The 19,501-nt window shown below is 33.4% G+C and overlaps 2 protein-coding genes across 2 annotated transcripts; both read right to left on the bottom strand.

Moving 5' to 3' along the window:
• Nucleotides 1–4,056: 4,056 nt before the first annotated feature.
• Nucleotides 4,057–6,754, bottom strand: LOC137714153 (protein trichome birefringence-like 41). The gene is made up of 4 exons (XM_068453433.1): nucleotides 6,629–6,754; nucleotides 5,759–5,934; nucleotides 5,315–5,473; nucleotides 4,057–4,463 (listed from the first exon to the last, which is right to left on the bottom strand). The coding sequence occupies exons 1-4, from the start codon at nucleotides 6,752–6,754 to the stop codon at nucleotides 4,169–4,171; spliced, it is 756 nt and encodes a 251-aa protein (XP_068309534.1). The 3' UTR covers nucleotides 4,057–4,168.
• Nucleotides 6,755–9,257: 2,503 nt separating this feature from the next.
• On the bottom strand, nucleotides 9,258–14,480 carry LOC137715009 (protein trichome birefringence-like 41). The gene is made up of 5 exons (XM_068454208.1): nucleotides 14,138–14,480; nucleotides 11,938–12,109; nucleotides 10,985–11,160; nucleotides 10,548–10,706; nucleotides 9,258–9,695 (listed from the first exon to the last, which is right to left on the bottom strand). Exons 1-5 carry the CDS (start codon nucleotides 14,440–14,442, stop codon nucleotides 9,401–9,403), a joined length of 1,107 nt encoding a protein of 368 aa, XP_068310309.1. The 5' UTR covers nucleotides 14,443–14,480; the 3' UTR covers nucleotides 9,258–9,400.
• Between the last annotated feature and the right edge of the window lie 5,021 nt (nucleotides 14,481–19,501).

The raw sequence follows: 19,501 nt of genomic DNA, 5'->3' as shown, positions 1-19,501 counted from the left end.
GTATAAATGTTAAGATCAAAATTCGACCGTTTAATTATTCATATGAATAAAAGGAATTGACGATTCATCATAATGATGCTACTTGTTACTGTAATCATTGATTTGTTAAGACACAATATGGATTAATAAGCTGCCCCCAAATTCAACAATTTTTTCTAGACACAATATTTAAATGATGATAAAAAGAGTCAATGATTCTCATATAGTATTATGCAGTGAAATGATATCACATTAATAGAAAATAAAAACTTTCCTCCGCCGCGGAAATGAGAGAAAGTATTGTCCTAATAGGATACAATGGGCCAAGAAGTAGAATGAGGATCCCGAAGATCATCTAATCACATCCGTTCACTACTACAAATTTTTACATACATGACACATTTTATGGGTCATGTTAAAAGTTTAATGACGCAAGGGTTTAGCGTCATCTTTGTGGGTGTCATTAAAGATATTTTTTATGACGTTGAAAGAGTGTCATGTATTACTTTTAAGGACGCCTAACAAGCGTCATTGAATTAAGAACTTGTGTCATCTATTACCATTTAAGACATGAAATAAGTGTCATAAACATAGGAATGAGTGTCATGGTATACTAATCATGACACACGCACAATGTCATGCATAGCTTTTAGAGACACATAACAAGCGTCATTGAATTAAAAAAGCATGTCATCTATTTCAATTTGAGATGTAGAACATATGTCATAAATAGAGGAATGAGCGTCATGGTATAGTAAACATGACATATGTATAGCATCATGTACTATAGCACTGCAGCGTCATTGAATATTACCCATGACACACAAAGCGTGTCATAAATGATTCAATACATGTCCTAAAATATGTATGATGGCATATATAAGAAGACTTACATAATTCATCCAAGAAGCAAGATATTTACCTCAAATTAAACAATATTGCTTCATAAATTTGTAATTCATCCACTACCAAAGTATTACAAAAGACAATATAATGTGTAGAGTTTCCTACTAAACTAAAACTAGTTCACTTAATTTAAATTTCACAAACTAGCTAATCTAGTGTTTCATCTATTGGGATGAAGTCATCAACATACTCAGCCCACTCTATTCTTAATGCATCAATTTCCTGTTGAGTGTATGTAGCTTTTTCTTTGAACTGCAACAAATCACAACCAAAAGAGAACATGTCACGACAAAAACTAATTTCAATCATTTAACTAATAAGGATGTGGTCAATTAGCATCAACTAGCCCAGAAAGAACAAGGGTTCTCTACTCGTATTTTTCGCTAATGTGTTTTTTTTTTTCACTCGGTATAGAGCTAATAAAACGTCAAGCGGTCCAGCAAAAGATTTAAACTTTAAAGGCCTCATCTTGATGGTAAATAACACCAAGCTCAAACACAAAATGGCTTAACAAAATCAGATCTGAACCTATTTATTTATCACATTCAAACGCAAACTAAAGATAGATTAGCATTACAATTTTATTGAAGACAAAAAATAAGATTAGCATTACAATTTTATTGAAGACAAAAAATAAATCAAGAATTAGAATCTGAATCCAGACAAGGAAAACAAAAACAAACCCATTGATGACTTGAATCAACTCAATACACGAATACCCATGATGGTTTTGATGAGCTAAAATCCAATTGGGCATCTTTTGGAAGATTCAAAAGTTCCAATTTCTATTGTAATTAACTTTAATTAAACACTACAAATCACGCTAACAACAATCCATCTCATCATCAATAATGTGAACATTCAAGTAATTTAGTATAGTTATGCCGATTTCCTTCATGAGTTGCCAATGATTTGAGTAAAAACCATCGTTAGTTGTAAATTAATTTGCCTAAACTATAAATTACACACAAAGAACTAATACTAATAAGATAGTAGCGAATACACCCGCTTAAGTGCTCTTTGTAATAGTAGTACTAACCTTGGTAATAATTGAGCAGTTCGGATCATCAATGATTTCCTTCATGTATTTCATCACATAATATCCACATTCTACAGTTCCTTCTTGCAAAGGGCACTGCATATACAAATAACAAAGTATAAAATGTAAGTTAGTCAGATTAATTTAAAGTCAAAACACAATGTTCCTCACCTTTACTACTTTCCAATTGATATTTTTCAACCCTTTATTCCCTTTTGAGCTTTAAACATCTTCAGTGATCTGCACATAGAGGATAAGAACACATGAATATATTCAAATCTTGAAATGCATGAAATAAGGACAAACGTATATCCAAATACTTACAGTTCAACAATGTCCTTCATTCCAAGATCTATCTGTATCCAATTAAGTGAGTCCATATAATACACTAATTCCTCGTAGGGGTCAATAATATCCAACAACCAATGAAACCTACAAAACATAAATAATTGCATTCTTTATTACACAATGGTCAACTGCTGATTTGTTAGGAACAAAAAAATTCAAACACATAGTACTAATAACCCTTTGTTATACGGAGCAAAAATTAATTGTCCTTTTTTGCAGTTCTGTAATCTAAGAGCCATTGCATTTGATCTTTGTTCCTTTCTGCCGGCCTTTTGAGGGATTCTGCCAGGATCTACAAATCCAAACAATCCATCAAGATTGTTCTTCTAAAACAGTTATATTGATTGATATTAGAATAAAACATATAACGAGATTGCATGAGGGCACAATATATAAACTGTTGCAGGCTAAAGATAAAAAACAGAAGCAGAGCTTATGAGGAGTTTTATCAAACATGTGGTGTGCTATAAACACCAACTCCCACAAGAACACACAATCTAAAGATTTTTTTTTTTTTTTAAAGGATAAAAGTAATAGTTAATATAATTCAGAATTGGTATTAAGGGGATCACAAAGTTAAAAAAAAAAAAAAAAAAAAAAAAAAAACAATGATCAATCTCGTTATCCAACATAGCAAATGACAAGGCTAAACTACAATTTGTACAACAACTACTTTAGCAAATGTCAAGGCTAAACTAAAATCTGTCCAGCCACATAGCTCGGACTAATCAATACAACTTCACAAAAGAGATTAATATAGAAATTATTTTCTAGAAAACCCATAACGATTCCAACAAACTTACCATACACAATTAGGTTTTGAGTGAAATTTGGGGAAAACAATCAATCTGGTTGATGAAGACTGTGGGCGTCCCAGAGAGAGAGAAAGAGAGGGAGAGATAGAAAGACAGTGAGTACTCGCGATGAAGACTGTGTGATGAAGACTGTGGGCGTCCCAGAGAGAGAGAAATAGAGGGAGAGATAGAAAGACAGTGAGTCTTCCGTCTTGAGGAGAAAGAGAGCGTTGATATTTCATTCTCTATCTGGGAGTTGGCTGGGAGTGGGTTGGGTAGTGGAGTGAATGAGTCGTGAGGGCTAAGGAAGTTTTGAGGAATTCACGCGACGCTCTTCTTTTTTATAAATCATTCCCGTTGGTTTTTTTAGTTGCGTCATCAATTTATTTTAATAACGTTTTTAATAAAAAAATGTCATTAAAAAATTTGGTAAGTGTCATGAAAGCTCTATTTTGTAGTAGTGGTTCATCGTACATCGTGCGGTCAGAAATCATTGTAAATTTTTTTATTTGAAATTGACTATAAATAGTACCTGATGAAAATTGGCTGCACGATGTATGATGAAATGACGTGATTAGAGGATTCGAAGAAGATGCTCATTCCAAGAAGTAAACATAAAAGGAAGTAAAACAGGTTCCAAGATCCATATCCGATCAAGCAAAGCTCTAAGTTCCAGTTCCATGGTAATTGCAATTATTTTGGTTTGAACTATACGATTGTTTGTTTGTTTTTTTTTTTTTTGGACATAGAACTATATGATTGTTATAACAACTTTTTCTTGCTAAACTAACGGCTAGATAGTAGATACTTGAACAAGAAACCCTACGGAGGATTCAAATAAAGTGGCCCACCGCCCACGGGGGTCTACATCTCACCAAATTCCAAATTAATGAGTGTAGCAGTCTCTGGTGCTTTTTTGTTCAGCAGTTCATACTTTAATGTCAACTATTAACGTTTCTTTTATATCAAGATAAGGGACAGGTACACTGTTACGTGAATTCATTTCATGTTAAAAAAATGAGAACATGTAAAATTTTATCTACATGTCTTTATTTCAATGGCACAAGACGCCATCGATTTGATAGTTTCAATCATGAACGTTTCAAAGAATAAAATTGTAGAGAATCTCATTCCAAGTATCTGGGACTCCACAAAGACACCAATGACTACAGTCCATTCCGGCGCGGCCTCCCAACCCATAAATTGAAGGATGTCCATCTTTACGCAGGAGTGAGAGGTTTGTTATATCTAGCAATGTCACTGGCTTTTTGATTGTGCTCAACACATTCTTCAGCACACTTAGAACTGGTGGCAAACCTCCTGGATAGGTCGACCCAAGCAAAGGCTCCTTTTGCCCTACACAACTTCTTGCCCTTGGTTCTTGCCATTCACTGCCACTAAAAGCAAAATTAAGAAAAGAAAGTTAGAGACTTATGATTGATGTCACTGGAACAAACTTCATAAACAATTCTCCACAACAACTTAATAAAAAATTATAATGACAATTGTTTTCACATATATTTGGATGATTATTAGTCGTTGATATACCATATGTATTAAATTTTACTTTTGTATATATTCTTGATTGACATCCACACACGACCACGTCTAATAAAAAAAATTAAAACTAATGTGTATGTCACCAAAACGTTGAATTTTAATTCACATAACTTTTAATTACACTTCAATTTGTTCTAACTTATACGTACACTCCTCTTTAATGAGAATATAGTGGAGAAATTGCACTATGAAGGGCGTTGTGAGTATAAGATAGATTTCTTAAAGTGCTAATAACAATTCCGTTTTAATTTAAAATTTAACGATTATTATCTTAGATTAGTTATAGGGGATGAATTTGTGACACTATTTTTTTTATGCAACTTTTGACACAAGGCTTAGTGGGGCCCATTTTCTAATGTGTTTTAACGATTTCAACTGTTATATTTTAGATCTTCCCTCATAGATCATGTCTACCAAAAATCACCCAAATATAAAATCATATGACCATAGGATCTAGGGTTTCTTTGTGGAACCGTATTCGTCTATTTTCTTACTACAAATGAATATCTTAATGATTTTGAATTTGTCTAATTTTTTGGAAGATGATCTATAAATGATATTCTAAAAGATAAACGGTTCGGATCATTAAAATATATCACGAAATGCACCACAAAAACATATGTAAAAAATTATGTAAAAAAATAATGTCACAGAACTGCCCCTTAGTTATATTAGATAAGGAACGTACTTGTAATGAGAAGGAGATATTCCTTGGAAGAAAACCCTGGACTTTGAAGGATCAATGTTTGAATCAACCCATCCAACCCAAGTAATAAGTGCCTTCTCAAAAGCAAGCATGCGGTCAATGTCTTTGCTTATCTGGCCTCCTACTTCAACATAATCCCATCTGCAAAATTAATAATTAATTAATTTGGTTTTTGCTTTTTAACCCCAGTTAAAATTAAATCAAAAGATCCACTTAGTATTAAAGTCTAGTGATATTATTCTTTACTTATAAGTGAGCGGTCTTAAATTCGATTCTTGTCACGAATTTGAATCATATTATTGTTAGCCCATTGTGAGGTTGAGCTCACCATTTTTCCTTTAATGCATATAATATCGATTGTTAAAAAATAAATAAATAAATCAAAAGAAAATTAAATATTATAGTAAATATAGTTGTAGGATTTACGGTTGAGAGGGTCCTCTCCGATTCCACCAATGCCAAGTGTTGAAGATGAGCATGTCAATATCCTTCCATAACTTGCCTCCCACTGTTGAATCAAGCTTCAAGACCCTGCCAATCTTTTCTTTTACAATATCTACTAGATACACATTGCGGTCTAGCATCACTCTAACTTCATAATCCTGCAGTAATTTGATTGTATTTTTCACCATGCCATTTACCGCAAGAAAAATAAAAATCAGAGAGAGGACCACATGCTTCTTGTTTGGTAGAGCCGGGACAAAGGTCTATGTCAAATATTGTCCAAGCAGGGAATTGAAAGGTGAAATTTGTCATGGACCAATAGTTCGAAAAAGAAAATGGAGCAATAGGGATGGACCTTAACCAAGTCTAAAATATTGTATATGATGGATGCATTGCATTCACCGATACCAAATTGATGTGATTTCATTTGATGGATTAAGTTGGTAATTTTTTGAAAAGTTCATTATTATTAAAAGGAGGGGGAGGATTTGAAACCAAGCCTAAGATATTGAACCATATGGAAATTAAGTTGATAATTAGATATAAAGTGCTAATACAATTTTAATTATGCTATTTAGATACAAAACTACATTGTTGCCGAACTCTTTAAATAGAGTTGGAACATACCAATTATATGTGGAACTCAAATAGCATTACTCATACACATTTTTCTATCATTGTTTTTTTATGTTATGTTGCCAAATTGTCAATTTCGATTACATTTTGAACAACTTACTAATTAATGATTTGGATTCAAAGTCTTGCAACAAAATATGTATACCATTTGGCAACAGATTTATTCACCTAGCAAAGATGAAATAATAACAAAAACAAAGTGCAAGTTTAACATACCGTAAATTTGAAGATAGATACATCGTCTACTCTTGTCACATTATACTTCGCAGTTGGCATAGCCGAATGAAGCATGCATGTTAGGGACTGCCATTGATTTCGGCTTAATGAATCTCCAACAAACATGATGTTTTTCCCTCTAAATCTTTTCAAGAAGTCAGGCCTGTTAAATCTACAAAATAAAAGTTATCAATATTTTAGTGTTTTCTTATCAGACAATTTACCATGTTATTATATTGCTAAACTATAAGAGTAAAACGATTAGTTAGAACTTATGTCTGGCTTTGGTTAACAATTTAGGTACACAATCTCCTTATACATGGCAAGAAAATTTACATATGGATTCATCGATGGTAGACAATCCACGATTCCACTTGTATATGTGTACTTGAGAGAAAGTTAAACGATAATCATTATTCATAATTCATATAATAAGCATGTTAATCCTTTCCAAATTTTAGAAAAAAACATTAAGAGTTTGGATTTCTATTTACTATGACTCAACACAAATCCCCGCTAATTTGTATAATATATTATTGTTATTGCAAAAAATATAAGCTTTGGTAAAATCAGGCTAGGTTTTTCCGAGTATGTGGTCTAATATCTTAATGAATAGCATGTTGAGTTCTACCCATGCGTTCTGAGTTCGAAACGCAATTCCACATTTCTTAAATTATTGTAATCGTTTTGAATACCTTTTCCTAAGCTTTTTCTGAACCTAATCATATGATAATTTTCTTTTATGTCAAACACGAAGAATTCACATGACAAATATGGCACCACCGAAGCCCGTGAGCTATATTACACGACTTTAAAAAATAATTTGATGAATTTCATTAATAATTGTCACATGAGTAGAGGCCATATCACATGAGTGTGGGACTAGAAAGAATCCAATTCCGTCACCACTGTGCCATCGCATTGTCAAGGCGATCACAGTTCACACAAACCAAGGATGCAATTTTCACCTATGAAAGGCTGCCATCACCGACATTTTCCATGCGACCAAACATTATATTTCTTACGAAAATCATTGGAAGAGTGTCGCTTTATATATTCAGAGGGGCCCCTCTGCAAGAATTTTTGTGTTTTCAAACATAACATTGATCTACACAGTTCACAGGATGTCTCCCCCACTAATTATATAAAATTTGTTCATGTGTTTGAGATGTAAAAAGGACCACAGTCAAGATCTAAATTTACTTTTTATATTTCGAAAAATATTATCAAAACAAGTCATTTTCTTAGAATTGATTTGGAATGTGGAATTTCAAATGTAAACAGTGTAATTCATGTCTCCAAAATAAAAAGAAGAATGACAAATTAGTTAATCTTTATAAATTCATATAGTTATATAAATCCATAAAAACAAATTAGTCTAAACTTGTGTAACCCGCATTATTTACAATAATGTTCAAATAGTTTTTAGTTTTAGTCCTATAAAATCCGAAGTCCTTATACTGATGCATCGGAAACACGAGGAAAGAAGATTGAGACTACTAATAACTAAAAACTACTCTTTAGTTACATTAATCGGGAATTAGACTCTTGGCTAATTAGAGCTTTTATTTTTTATTTTCAATACAATCAATATTGATAGAGGGGGATTCGAATTTAGAATCTTGAGTGTGAAAGTAAATGTCTGAACCACATAAATTACAAATTTTTTGCAGAGTAATTTTGTTTTTAAATTTTCTATTATTTGGAATTGGGATGAGCGACAAAAATTCACGATAAGAAGCTAACATCATTTCACTGTATAAATGTTAAGATCAAAATTTGACCGTTTAATTATTCGTATGAATCAAAGGAATTGACGATTCATCATAATGATGTTACTTGTTACTGTAATAATTGATTTGTTAAGACACAATATGGATTAATAAGCAGCCCCCAAATTCAACAATTTTTTCTAGAGATGATATTTAAATGATGATAAAGAGAGTCAATGATTCTCATATCGTATTATACAGTGAAATGATATCACATTAATAGAAAATAAAAACTTTCCTCCACCGCGAAAATGAGAGAAAGTATTGTCCTAATAGGATACAATGGGCCAAGAAGTAGAATGAGGATCCTCTCCGGATCCTCTTTGTGAGGATCCCGGTGATCCTCCAATCACATCCTTTCATCGTATATTGTGTAGTCAGAAATCATTGTAAATTTTTTTATTTGAAATTGAGTATAAACAATACCTGACCAAAATTGACCGTACGATGTACGATGAAAATACGTGATTAGAGGATCCCCATGATCCTCGCAAAGAGGATCCTCATTCCAAGCGGTAAACATAAAAGGAAGTAAAACAGGTTCCAACATCCACATCCGATCAAGCAAAGCTCTCAGTTCCGGTTCCATGGTAATTGCAATTATTTTGGTTCGAACCATATGATTGTTTTTTTTTTTTTTTTTTGGACATAGAACCATATGATTGTTATAACAAATTTTTCTTGCTAAACTAACGGCCAGATACTTGAACAAGAAACCCTATGGAGGATTCAAATAAAGTGGCCCTCCGCCCACGGGGGTCTATATATCACCAAATTCCAAATTAATGAGTGTAGCAGCCTCTGATGCTTTCTTGTTCAGCAGTTCATACTTCAATGTCAACTATTGTCGTTTTTTTTTTATATCGAGACAAGGAACAGGTACATTGTTACGTGAATTCGTTTCATGCTAAAAAGATAAGAATATGTAAAATTTCATCTACATGTCCTTATTTCAGTGGCACAAGACGCCATTGTTTTGATAGTTTCAATCATGAATGTTTCAAAGAATTAAATTGTAGAGAATCTCATTCCAAGTATCTGGGACTCCACAAAGACACCAATGACTACAGTCCATTCCGGTGCGGCCTCCCAACCCATAAATTGAAGGATGTCCATCTTTACGCAGGAGTGAGAGATTTGTTATATCTAGCAATGTCACTGGCTTTTTGATTGTGCTCAACACATTCTTCAGCACACTCAAGGCTGGTGGCAAACCTCCTGGATAGGTCGACCCAAGCAAAGGCTCCTTTTGCCCTACACAACTTCTTGCCCTTGGTTCTTGCCATTCACTGCCACTAAAATCAAAATTAAGAAAAGAAAGTTACAGACTTATGATTGATGTCACTGGAACAAATTCATAAACAGTTCTCCACAACAACTTAATGAAAAATTATAATGACAATTGTTTTCACGTATATTTGGACGATTATTAGTCGTTGATATACCATGTATTAAATTTTACTTTTGTATATATTCTTGATTGACATCCACTCACGAAGACATGTAATAAAAAAAATTAAAGCTAATGTGTGTCACCAAAACGTTGAATTTTAATTCACTAAACTTTTAATTACACTTCAATAAGTCTTTCTAACTTCTACGTACACTCTTCTTTAATGAAAATATAATGGAGAAATTGCACTATGAAGGGCATTGTGAGTATAAGATAGATTTCTTAGAGTGCTAATAATAATTTCGTTTTAATTTAAAATTTAACGATTATTATCTTAGATTAGTTATAGGGGATGGATTTGTGACACTATTTTTTTTATACAACTTTTGAAGCACGTCTTAGTGGGGCCCACTTTCTAATGTGTTTTAACGATTCCAACTGTCTGTATTTTAGATCTTCCCTCATAGATCATGTCTACCAAAAATCACCCGAATGTGAAATCATATGACCATTGGATCTAGGATTTCTTTGTAGAACCGTATTCGTCCATTTTCTTACTACAAATGAATATCTTAATGATTTTGGATTTGTCTAATTTTTTGGAAGATGATCTATGAATAATATTCTAAAAGATTAATGGTTCGGATCGTTAAAATATATTACGAAATGGCCCCACAAAAACATGTGCGAAAAATTATGTACAAAAAATAGTATCACAAATCCGCCCTTTAGTTATATTAGATAAGGAACGTACTTGTAATGAGAAGGAGATATTCCTTGGAAGAAAACCCTAGACTTTGCAGGATCAATGTTTGAATCAACCCATCCAGCCCAAGTCATAAGTGCCTTCTCAAAAGCAAGCATGCGGTCAATATCTTTGCTGATCTGGCCTCCTACTTCAACATAATCCCATCTGCAAAATTAATAACTAATTAATTTGGTTTTTGCCTTTTAACCACAGTTAAAATTAAATCAAAAAAGCCACTTAGTACTACGGTCTAGTAGTATTATTCTTTATTTGTAAGTGAGAGATCTTAAGTTAAATTCTCGCCAAATTAAAGATGAATTTGAACCATATTATTGCTAGCACATTATGAAGTTAAGCTCACCATCTTTCCTTTAGTATCGATTGCTAAATAAATAAATCAAAAGAAAATTAAATATTATAGTAAATATAGTTGTAGGATTTACGGTTGAGAGGGTCCTCTCCGATTCCACCAATGCCAAGTGTTGAAGATGAGCATGTCAATATCCTTCCATAACTTGCCTCCCACTATTGAATCAAGCTTCAAGACCCTCCCAATCTTTTCTTTTACAGTATCTACTAGATACACATTGCGGTCTAGCATCACTCTAACTTCATAGTCCTGCAGTAATTTGATTGTATTTTTCACCATGCCATTTACCGCAAGAAAAATAAAAATCAGAGAGAGGACCACAAGCTTCTTGTTTCGTAGAGCCGGGACAAAGGTTTATGTCAAATATTGTCCAAGCAGGGAATTGAAAGGTGAAATTTGTCATGGACCAATAGTTCGAAAAAGAAAATCGATCAATAGGGATGGACCTCAACCAAGTCTAAACTATTGTATATGATGGATGCATTGCATTCACCTATACCAAATTGATGTGACTTCATTTGATGAATCAAGTTGGTAATTTTTTGAAAAGTTCATTATTATTAAAAGGAGTGGGAGGATTCGAAACTACTACAATAATTTAAGATTGGGGAGGGGAGGGGTGGGGGAGGGAGGGAGTTTTGAATCCGAGACGCATGTATGAAAACTCAACACCCTAAGATATTGAACCACATGCAAATTAAGTTGGTAATTAGATATAAAGTGCTAATACAATTTTCATTGTTCTATTTAGATACAAAACTACATTGTTGCCGAACTCTTTAAATAGAGTTGGAACATGCCAATTATAGTGGAACTCAAATAACATTACTCATACACATTTTTCTATCATTGATCTTCTTATGTTATATTGCCAAATCGTCACTTTCGACTACACTTTTGAACAACTTACTAATTAATGGTTTGGATTCAATGTCTTCCAACAAAATACGTATACCATTTGGCAACATATTTATTCACCTAGCAAAGATGAAATAATAACAAAAACAAAGTGCAAGTTTAACATACCGTAAATTCGAAGATAGATACATCGTCTACTCTTGTCACATTATACTTAGCAGTTGGCACAGCTGAGTGAAGCATGCATGTTAGGGACTGCCATTGATTTCGGCTTAATGAATCTCCAACGAACATGATGCTTTTCCCTCTAAATCTTTTGAAGAAGTCAAGCCCGTTAAATCTACAAAATAAAAGTTATCAATATTTTAGTGTTTTCTTATCAGACAATTTACCATGTTATATTGCTAAACTATAAGATTAAAACGATTAGTTAGAACTTATGTCTGGCTTTGGTTAACAATTTAGGTACACAATCTCCTTATACATGGCAAGAAAATTTACATCCGGATTCATCAATGGTGGACAATCCACGATTCCACTTGTATATGTGTACTTGAGAGAAAGTTAAACGATAATCAGTATTCATAATCCATATAATAAGCATGTTAATCCTTTCCAAATTTAGAAAAAACATTAAGAGTTTGGATTTCTATTTACTATGACTCAACCAAATCTGGATTTCTTTTTACTATGACTCAACCAAATCCCCGCTAATTTGTATAATATATTATTGTTATTGCAAAAAATATAAGCTTTGGTAAAATCAGGCTAGGTTTTTCCGAGTATGTGGTCTAATATCTTAATGAATAGCGTGTTGAGTTCCACCTATACGTTCTGGGTTCGAAACTCGATTCCTCCTCTCTTAAATTATTGTAATAATTTCGAATACCTTTTCCTAAGTTTTTTCTGAACCTAATCATATGATAATTTTCTTTTATGTCAAACACGAAGAACTCACATGACAAATATGGCACCACCGAAGCCCGTGAGCTATATTACACGACTTTAAAAAATAGTTTGATGAATTTCATTAATAATTGTCACATGAGTAGAGGCCATATCACATGAGTGTGGGACTAGAAAGAATCCAATTCCGTCGCCACTGTGCCGTCGTATTATCAAGACGATCGCAGTTCACACAAACCTGCGAGGATGCAATTGTCACCTATGAAAGGCTGCCATCACCGACATTTTCCATGCGGCCAAACATCATATTTCTTACGAAAATCATTGGGAGAGGTTGCTTTATATATTCAGAGGGGCCCCTCTGCAAGAATTTTTGTGTTTTTAAACATAACATTGTTCTACTCAGTTCACAGGATGTCTCCCCCACGAATTATATAAAATTTGTTCATGTGTTTGAGATGTAAAAAGGATCACAGTCACGATCTAAATTTACTTTTTATATTTCGAAAAATATTATCAAAACAAGTCATTTTCTTAGAATTGATTTGGAATGTGGAATTTCAAATGTAAACAGTGTAATTCATGTCTCCAAAATAAACAGAAGAATGACAAATTAGTTAATCTTTATAAATTCATATAGTTATATAAATCCATAAAAACAAATTAGTCTAAACTTGTGTAACCCGCATTATTTACAATAATGTTCAAATAGTTTTTAATTTTTGTCCTATAAAATCCAAAATCTTTATACTGATGCATCGGAAACACGAGGAAAGAAGATTGAGACTACTAAGAACTAAAAACTACTAAACCCTATTTAGTCTAAGAAACCTCAGAACTAGGCAAATAAAACACTAAAACATCTATTAAATTCTAACAATGTCGAGAGAACTCTTTGTTTTTTTTTTCTTTTTCAATTTTTTGATTGATGAAAAAAAAAAACTACCTTCCACTCAATGATACAACTATTTAAAGACACTAGGAGCAACTGTTACAAGAACTCAACAGCACTCACTTACTAACAACATTAAAACATAACCCTTACAACTTCAAATACATGAAACGTATGAAATCTAAGAACCTAAGCTTCTTTTTCTATACTAAATTAAAGCATGGCCCATCTAACTTCCTTATGCATGTAACATGGCCTATCCAACGATGCATGTAAGTGTCATCGTATATATGGCATCATATACTAATTAATGAAAAATTTACCCCCAGTTTTTGGTCCACCAGAAACTATAGCTACAGCGGCAAAGAGTACAACTACTGGTCCCGATCTCATGACTGCACTTAGGCAGGAGATATATAGGATGAGCCAAGCCAACAACTAGGAAAATAATAAGCAATAATATTTGCGCTAATAATCGCAACAAAAGAAAGGCATAAATAATAATAAGTAGAAGAAGAGAAGCCAGAGAGAGAGAGAGCTAGAGAGAGAGAGAGAGCGCTTGGTGTGCACCTTGCTAAATCACAGTCATGTGGTTGCCATCTGTATTTGGTGTAAATCTGATCGGGACGGCCATTCTTTTGGCAGGTAAACTCATGCTCAATGAAGGGGCATGAGGAAGGATTGTAGAGCGGGTAGGATTGGTCCAAAATCCATCTCCCTTTGAAGAAATCACATGACAATGACGACGATGACGATGGCACACCAATTCTTTCACCATTGACTAATACTACTACTTGGTAATCAGAAACAAGAAGAAGAAGGAAGAAAACAGCTATACTACTCATACAAAAACTACTATTAACCCAGACATCCATGAGCAATTTTCTAGAGAGAGAGAGAGATCGGTGTTTAAAAGAAACGGTAATGGGACTGCAAACTGTTATCTCTATTTTCTATTTCTCTTATAGCTCCTATATTTACAAGTCTTGTCTGTATATACGTGAGAGAGAGAGGATGGAAAGTTGGCAATTTGTGTATCTTTGAGGTAATGGTTTACGTTGCCCTTTTCTCTTCACGCAGATCTCTTTTGGGTCGAATAAATAAAAAAGGAATTAAATGACAGCTTTAAATAAAAATTTTAAAAAAGAAAAAGATACGTAGAAAATATAATCATTTATTTTATTTTTTGGGTTAAACAAAGGGGCTAATAGCCCGACAAATGAGAAATTACAAAATTATGTTGTGAGATTGAGAGACTTTAGAAATATAGACAATAATAACTGCTGCAAGAAAAAGAAGTAGATTGGACCCAAAGGATGAGGGAGGCTTAGGTTGGCCAACTCATCAATCACAAAATTTATCTCGCAATAAATATACCAAATATTACATTCCTAGTTACGCAGTGACATCCCATGACAAGCTTATCAATTCACCAATAGGAAAATTATCAGTGGCACAGTAGAAGTGTTCCCTATTTTATCAAGAAAAAATTTGCATTACCTTATAATTAACAATTATTTTATGTAGAAAAATCGTCCGTAATAAGATTATACCCGATTTAAGTTCCTAACTCTCAACCAAATAATAAATACTAATTAAAACCCTAAGTTAGGAGTTTCGGATTTGTAATTTCATGATCATTTTGAATAGCAATGCGAACTTTCATGTTTCTTCATTTTTTTTCCCTTTCCCTAAATTCACATATACATGAGCATTAGTTACGGATTAATGTTCGTTATAAGAATTTGCCATTGTAATTGTATTAAGTAATTTATTCACAGAAATTAGCACATCATGTTTCATATGAGAAATGTTAAGAGAACTCTCTAAAAGTAGGACTCTTCATGAATTCTCTGTCATCTTACAGTTTAACGTCAATATCCCTGGAAAGATATGTGGCCATGAAACATGGATTAAGTGAAACATAATTGACTAGGCGATAAAGTCGTGGAAACACCTGTTTCTTCCTTATTTTGGACCTTAGCTCCATGGAACAATATACTAACTACTACTGAAACATGGAAGAATTGAAATCTTAGCTTAAAGTACTAACATTATAAAACATTGTGCAAAAATATGAGATGGTAGAGAGTTTTACTTTTGAGAGGATCTCCTTATCATTTCTCTATATTAGTTTTTTTAAAACAAGCGATATTATCTACACTAAAGGGGTGAGAGATTGGACTAATCCTTACAATGGATTAGGAATAATGTGGTTCAAATTCGCCTTTAACTAAAGTTGAATCTAAAACCTCTTACTTACAAATAAAGAGAAATACCACTAAATCATGGTATTATGTGACCATTTCTCTATATTAGTTGATAACTAAACATTGAACTAAGGAGTCGGTGACTTTAGTATTATTATTGTTTCTTTATTGCTTTTCTTGCTTCTGTCATAGTTGTTTCTGATGAGCAATTGGCTAATCTATATACCTTGTATACTTGTATGATCTATCACGATAGAGTTTAGAAAAGACTTTGGGGTCTTTTTTCTTGAATGTTCCATTAATTGCTATCTCAAAGGGTCCAGTATATCAACATCAATAAAAATTGAAAACCTCACGCAACCGGACGGCTCACCAAACCGTCTTACTCTTTTTTTTTGTTTTTTTTTTTTTTTTTTGGAACTTTAGTGAAAATAATTTGAATTAAATTTATTTTAATAAAAAATCATGCTATAACTTTATTTAATGAAAAAGACTTAAATTTTAATGAAAAACCTTTAAACTTTAATAAAAAGGACAAAAGAACTTAAGTTTTAATGAAAAAGACATAATTTTAATATTAAAAAAAAACAAAAAAAAAAAAAACTGACGAGCAAGATCCACTCGTCCTCACATATATTGTTTATGAAACTTAACGATACTACACTGTTTATGAAACTTAACGGTACTAAATTGTTTATGAAACTTAATGGTACTACACTGTTTATGAAATTTAACGGTACTACATTGTTATGAAACTTAACAGTTTATGAAACTTAACGCGCGTTGGGCACACATGTGTTATATTTTATGTTTTTTTTTCCTTTTGTCTTTATCATTAAATAAAGTTATTAGATGATTTTTGGTTAAAATGTATAGTTTTGAAACCCTTTTCATTTTTTTTTTTTAAGAATATGAAGGTGAGATTTTCACATCGGTAAAAAGGAAAACTTTACAAAGACTTATAAGAGCATTTTCAAAAGAGATGTCATTTCTTAAATGAAATGTCACACATTCAAATTTGAAGGTAGGAAGAAACTTCAACTGATATGAGAAAAAGTGTTATCAATTATTTTTTTTGTAATTTTTGTGTTGTGTCATGTGTGGATCCTTTAATGCACTAATTATAAATTATAAATTATTATTTTAATTAATTTTTTTTTTTTTTACAAAAAATGGATCCCACAAATATTATTATGAAAAATTAGATTGACTGGAGGAAGAGAAAATCTGACGACAAAGCTATCAAATTAACATTTCACATTCCATAATCCATATCCTAAGAAGTTAGGATACTCTTCCTATTGGGAATTGATATTATAGTGGAATTATAACTTCCTTTAAGGTAATAAAACGGGTGGCCCACAATTAAAACCCAACAGCAATACGTGCTATGGTGAAGGGTTTGAAAATGTAAATCTGTGAAAGAAAAAACCTTGGAAAAAATTCTGTTTACACCAAATTTTGTCTCGTGACACACATTTTTTCACATGCCCAACTTTTTTTTTCGCTTTTCTTTGGACACCCAAAACAACTTCTAATTTTCCAAAATTATCCTTTTACTTAATCAAATTGTGTTTCTGTACAACCTATTATCTAGAGGATCATAAAACATATTGCATCTGATAATCTGATTTGCTTTCACTTTTTACTCAAACAATTACGCACATTTCCAACTTTTTCTTTACCCTTTTACTTTCGGAGATTAGCAGAGGTCATGGAATCTGACCCAGCCACAACTCCAACAAGAGTGGGCTCTGAAGAATGAAAAGATGTATGTATAAAGTATAAATACTTATTTCCTATGGATGGTTGGAATCCAATAATAAATAGGCACGGCCTTCTTTTGGTAGTGAATTTTTAACTTTTCTAACGCCTGGCAAACTTGGGTCCAAGGTTGCAATAAAATAGATGCACTCGCAAGTTGCTTTAGAAGTTATGTTGTCAAGTCGACATCCTCATTGAATTTGTGATCAAATTTTATGAAGTTTGGGTAAAGTAGTGTGTTAATTGACGAATCAAGTCAAAATTTGTAAAAACACACGAAACACTTGCCTTTTTGTCTTCATAGTCACCGTTGATGCCGATTTCTTCTTCAGTTGTGTTTGTTCATGAACGTTGGGGAGAGAGAGAGAGAGAGAGAGAGAGAGAGAGAGAGAGAGAGAGAGAGAGAGAGAGAAGGGGGGGGGGTAATTAAAGGTGTGAGAATGCGTACTTGATGAACATGTTTTATTGTATCGAAACTTTAGTGGAAATTCAAATTGGGTGTACAAGAAATTAAGATTTTGTTAAAGAGTCTAGTATAAGTCCTTTATAGTAAATATACATATGGATATAAGTGTTATTGAGTATTATTATTCCCGCGTCAGTGTTATATATATCTTCCTACCCACTTTTTAATGAAATTTTTAATTACAAATTTGTCCATTTGCTGGTAGATTATCATACAACAATGGACAATCATTCATTTGCTGGTAGATTATCATAAAAAAAGACTTCGTTGTTGGGAAACTAATATTTCAAATTTTAATGAATAATAGTGGGTGGAGAAATAACATTTCATTTTTTTAACTTTTTATGGTGGTGGGATTATAATGTTGGTGGGAAATAGGACATTAGGGTGGGTCTAGTAACTCTCACATTATTTTACTTTGAACAAAATTGAAGGTTGTACAGCGACAAAAGTTATGTAAACATAATTATCCAAAACCTTACAAGGGCTTATAAAGAGTTGGATTACTCTCCATATTGTCAAATTAATTTTATAGTGAAATCCACTTTACCACCTTACAAGGGCTTATAAAAAGTTGGACTACTCTCGGTGAAATGCACTTTTACCACCTGCACAATTCTCAGGTGTGAGGTATTAGTTATGGGTCACACGTGGACCCACCACGTGGAGCCATGTCGGGACTCACCCATTGCATGGGGCCAAATGGAGACTCACCCAATCACAGTACATCTTTGGCCTATGTGGAGCCATGTCGGGACACACCCATCGCCAGGGGCCAAACGGGGACCCACCCAATCACCTTACAAGGGCTTATAAAAAGTTGGACTACTCTCGGTGAAATGCACTTTTACCACCTGCACAATTCTCAGGTGTGAGGTATTAGTTATGGGTCACACGTGGACCCACCACGTGGAGCCATGTCGGGACTCACCCATTGCATGGGGCCAAATGGAGACTCACCCAATCACAGTACATCTTTGGCCTACGTGGAGCCATGTCGAGACACACCCATCGCCAGGGGCCAAACGGGGACCCACCCAATCACGTGGCAGTACGGGCCTGTCCCTTGGTTCTGATACCATGTAGAATTTTTCAGGTCGACAGGCCAAGGGCCCACCCCAACAACATCAATATTGTCCTTAGATGTGAAGTTTTATCACAAAAGGCCTTGATATTAGTTAGAGAAGGGTATTTCTATTTAAACTGCTTTCCTTCTTCCCTCCTAGCCGATGTGGGACAATGGGTGTTCCAACACAAAGTTTGGTGAAAATATCATTCTCGGGCTCTTGTTGCATAGTAAGTTCATTTTAATGTTGATTCCCACAATGATCGCAATGTGACTTAAACTAACGCTCATCATATCTTCAATTTTTTGAATGCACATTTTTCTTTTAGAATTTAGATTTTGAAGAGTCGTAAAGTTGTACAAAAAGTTTTAAGTTCCATTTTGATCGTTGGAGCTCGAGAAAAGCTAACCAAGGTGACTTCATCTCA

Source organism: Pyrus communis, chromosome 14, assembly GCF_963583255.1.
Source record: "Pyrus communis chromosome 14, drPyrComm1.1, whole genome shotgun sequence".
Taxonomy (NCBI): domain Eukaryota; kingdom Viridiplantae; phylum Streptophyta; class Magnoliopsida; order Rosales; family Rosaceae; genus Pyrus; species Pyrus communis.
This window is presented reverse-complemented; position numbering and strand designations above follow the sequence as displayed.

Bases quoted from the DNA above. Each gene is read 5' to 3' on its own strand.
- LOC137715009 (XM_068454208.1), bottom strand. From the start codon at position 14,442: ATGGATGTCTGGGTTAATAGTAGTTTTTGTATGAGTAGTATAGCTGTT. The intron at 12,110-14,137 runs GTGCACACCAAG...TTTATTTTGTAG, and splicing joins CATGACTGTGATTTAGCAAG to ATTTAACGGGCTTGACTTCT. The intron at 9,696-10,547 runs GTACGTTCCTTA...TTTTGATTTTAG, and splicing joins ATATCTCCTTCTCATTACAA to TGGCAGTGAATGGCAAGAAC.
- LOC137714153 (XM_068453433.1), bottom strand. From the start codon at position 6,754: ATGTTTGTTGGAGATTCATTAAGCCGAAATCAATGGCAGTCCCTAACA. The intron at 5,935-6,628 runs GTATGTTAAACT...AAATTACTGCAG, and splicing joins TATCTATCTTCAAATTTACG to GATTATGAAGTTAGAGTGAT. The intron at 4,464-5,314 runs GTACGTTCCTTA...TTTTGCTTTTAG, and splicing joins ATATCTCCTTCTCATTACAA to TGGCAGTGAATGGCAAGAAC.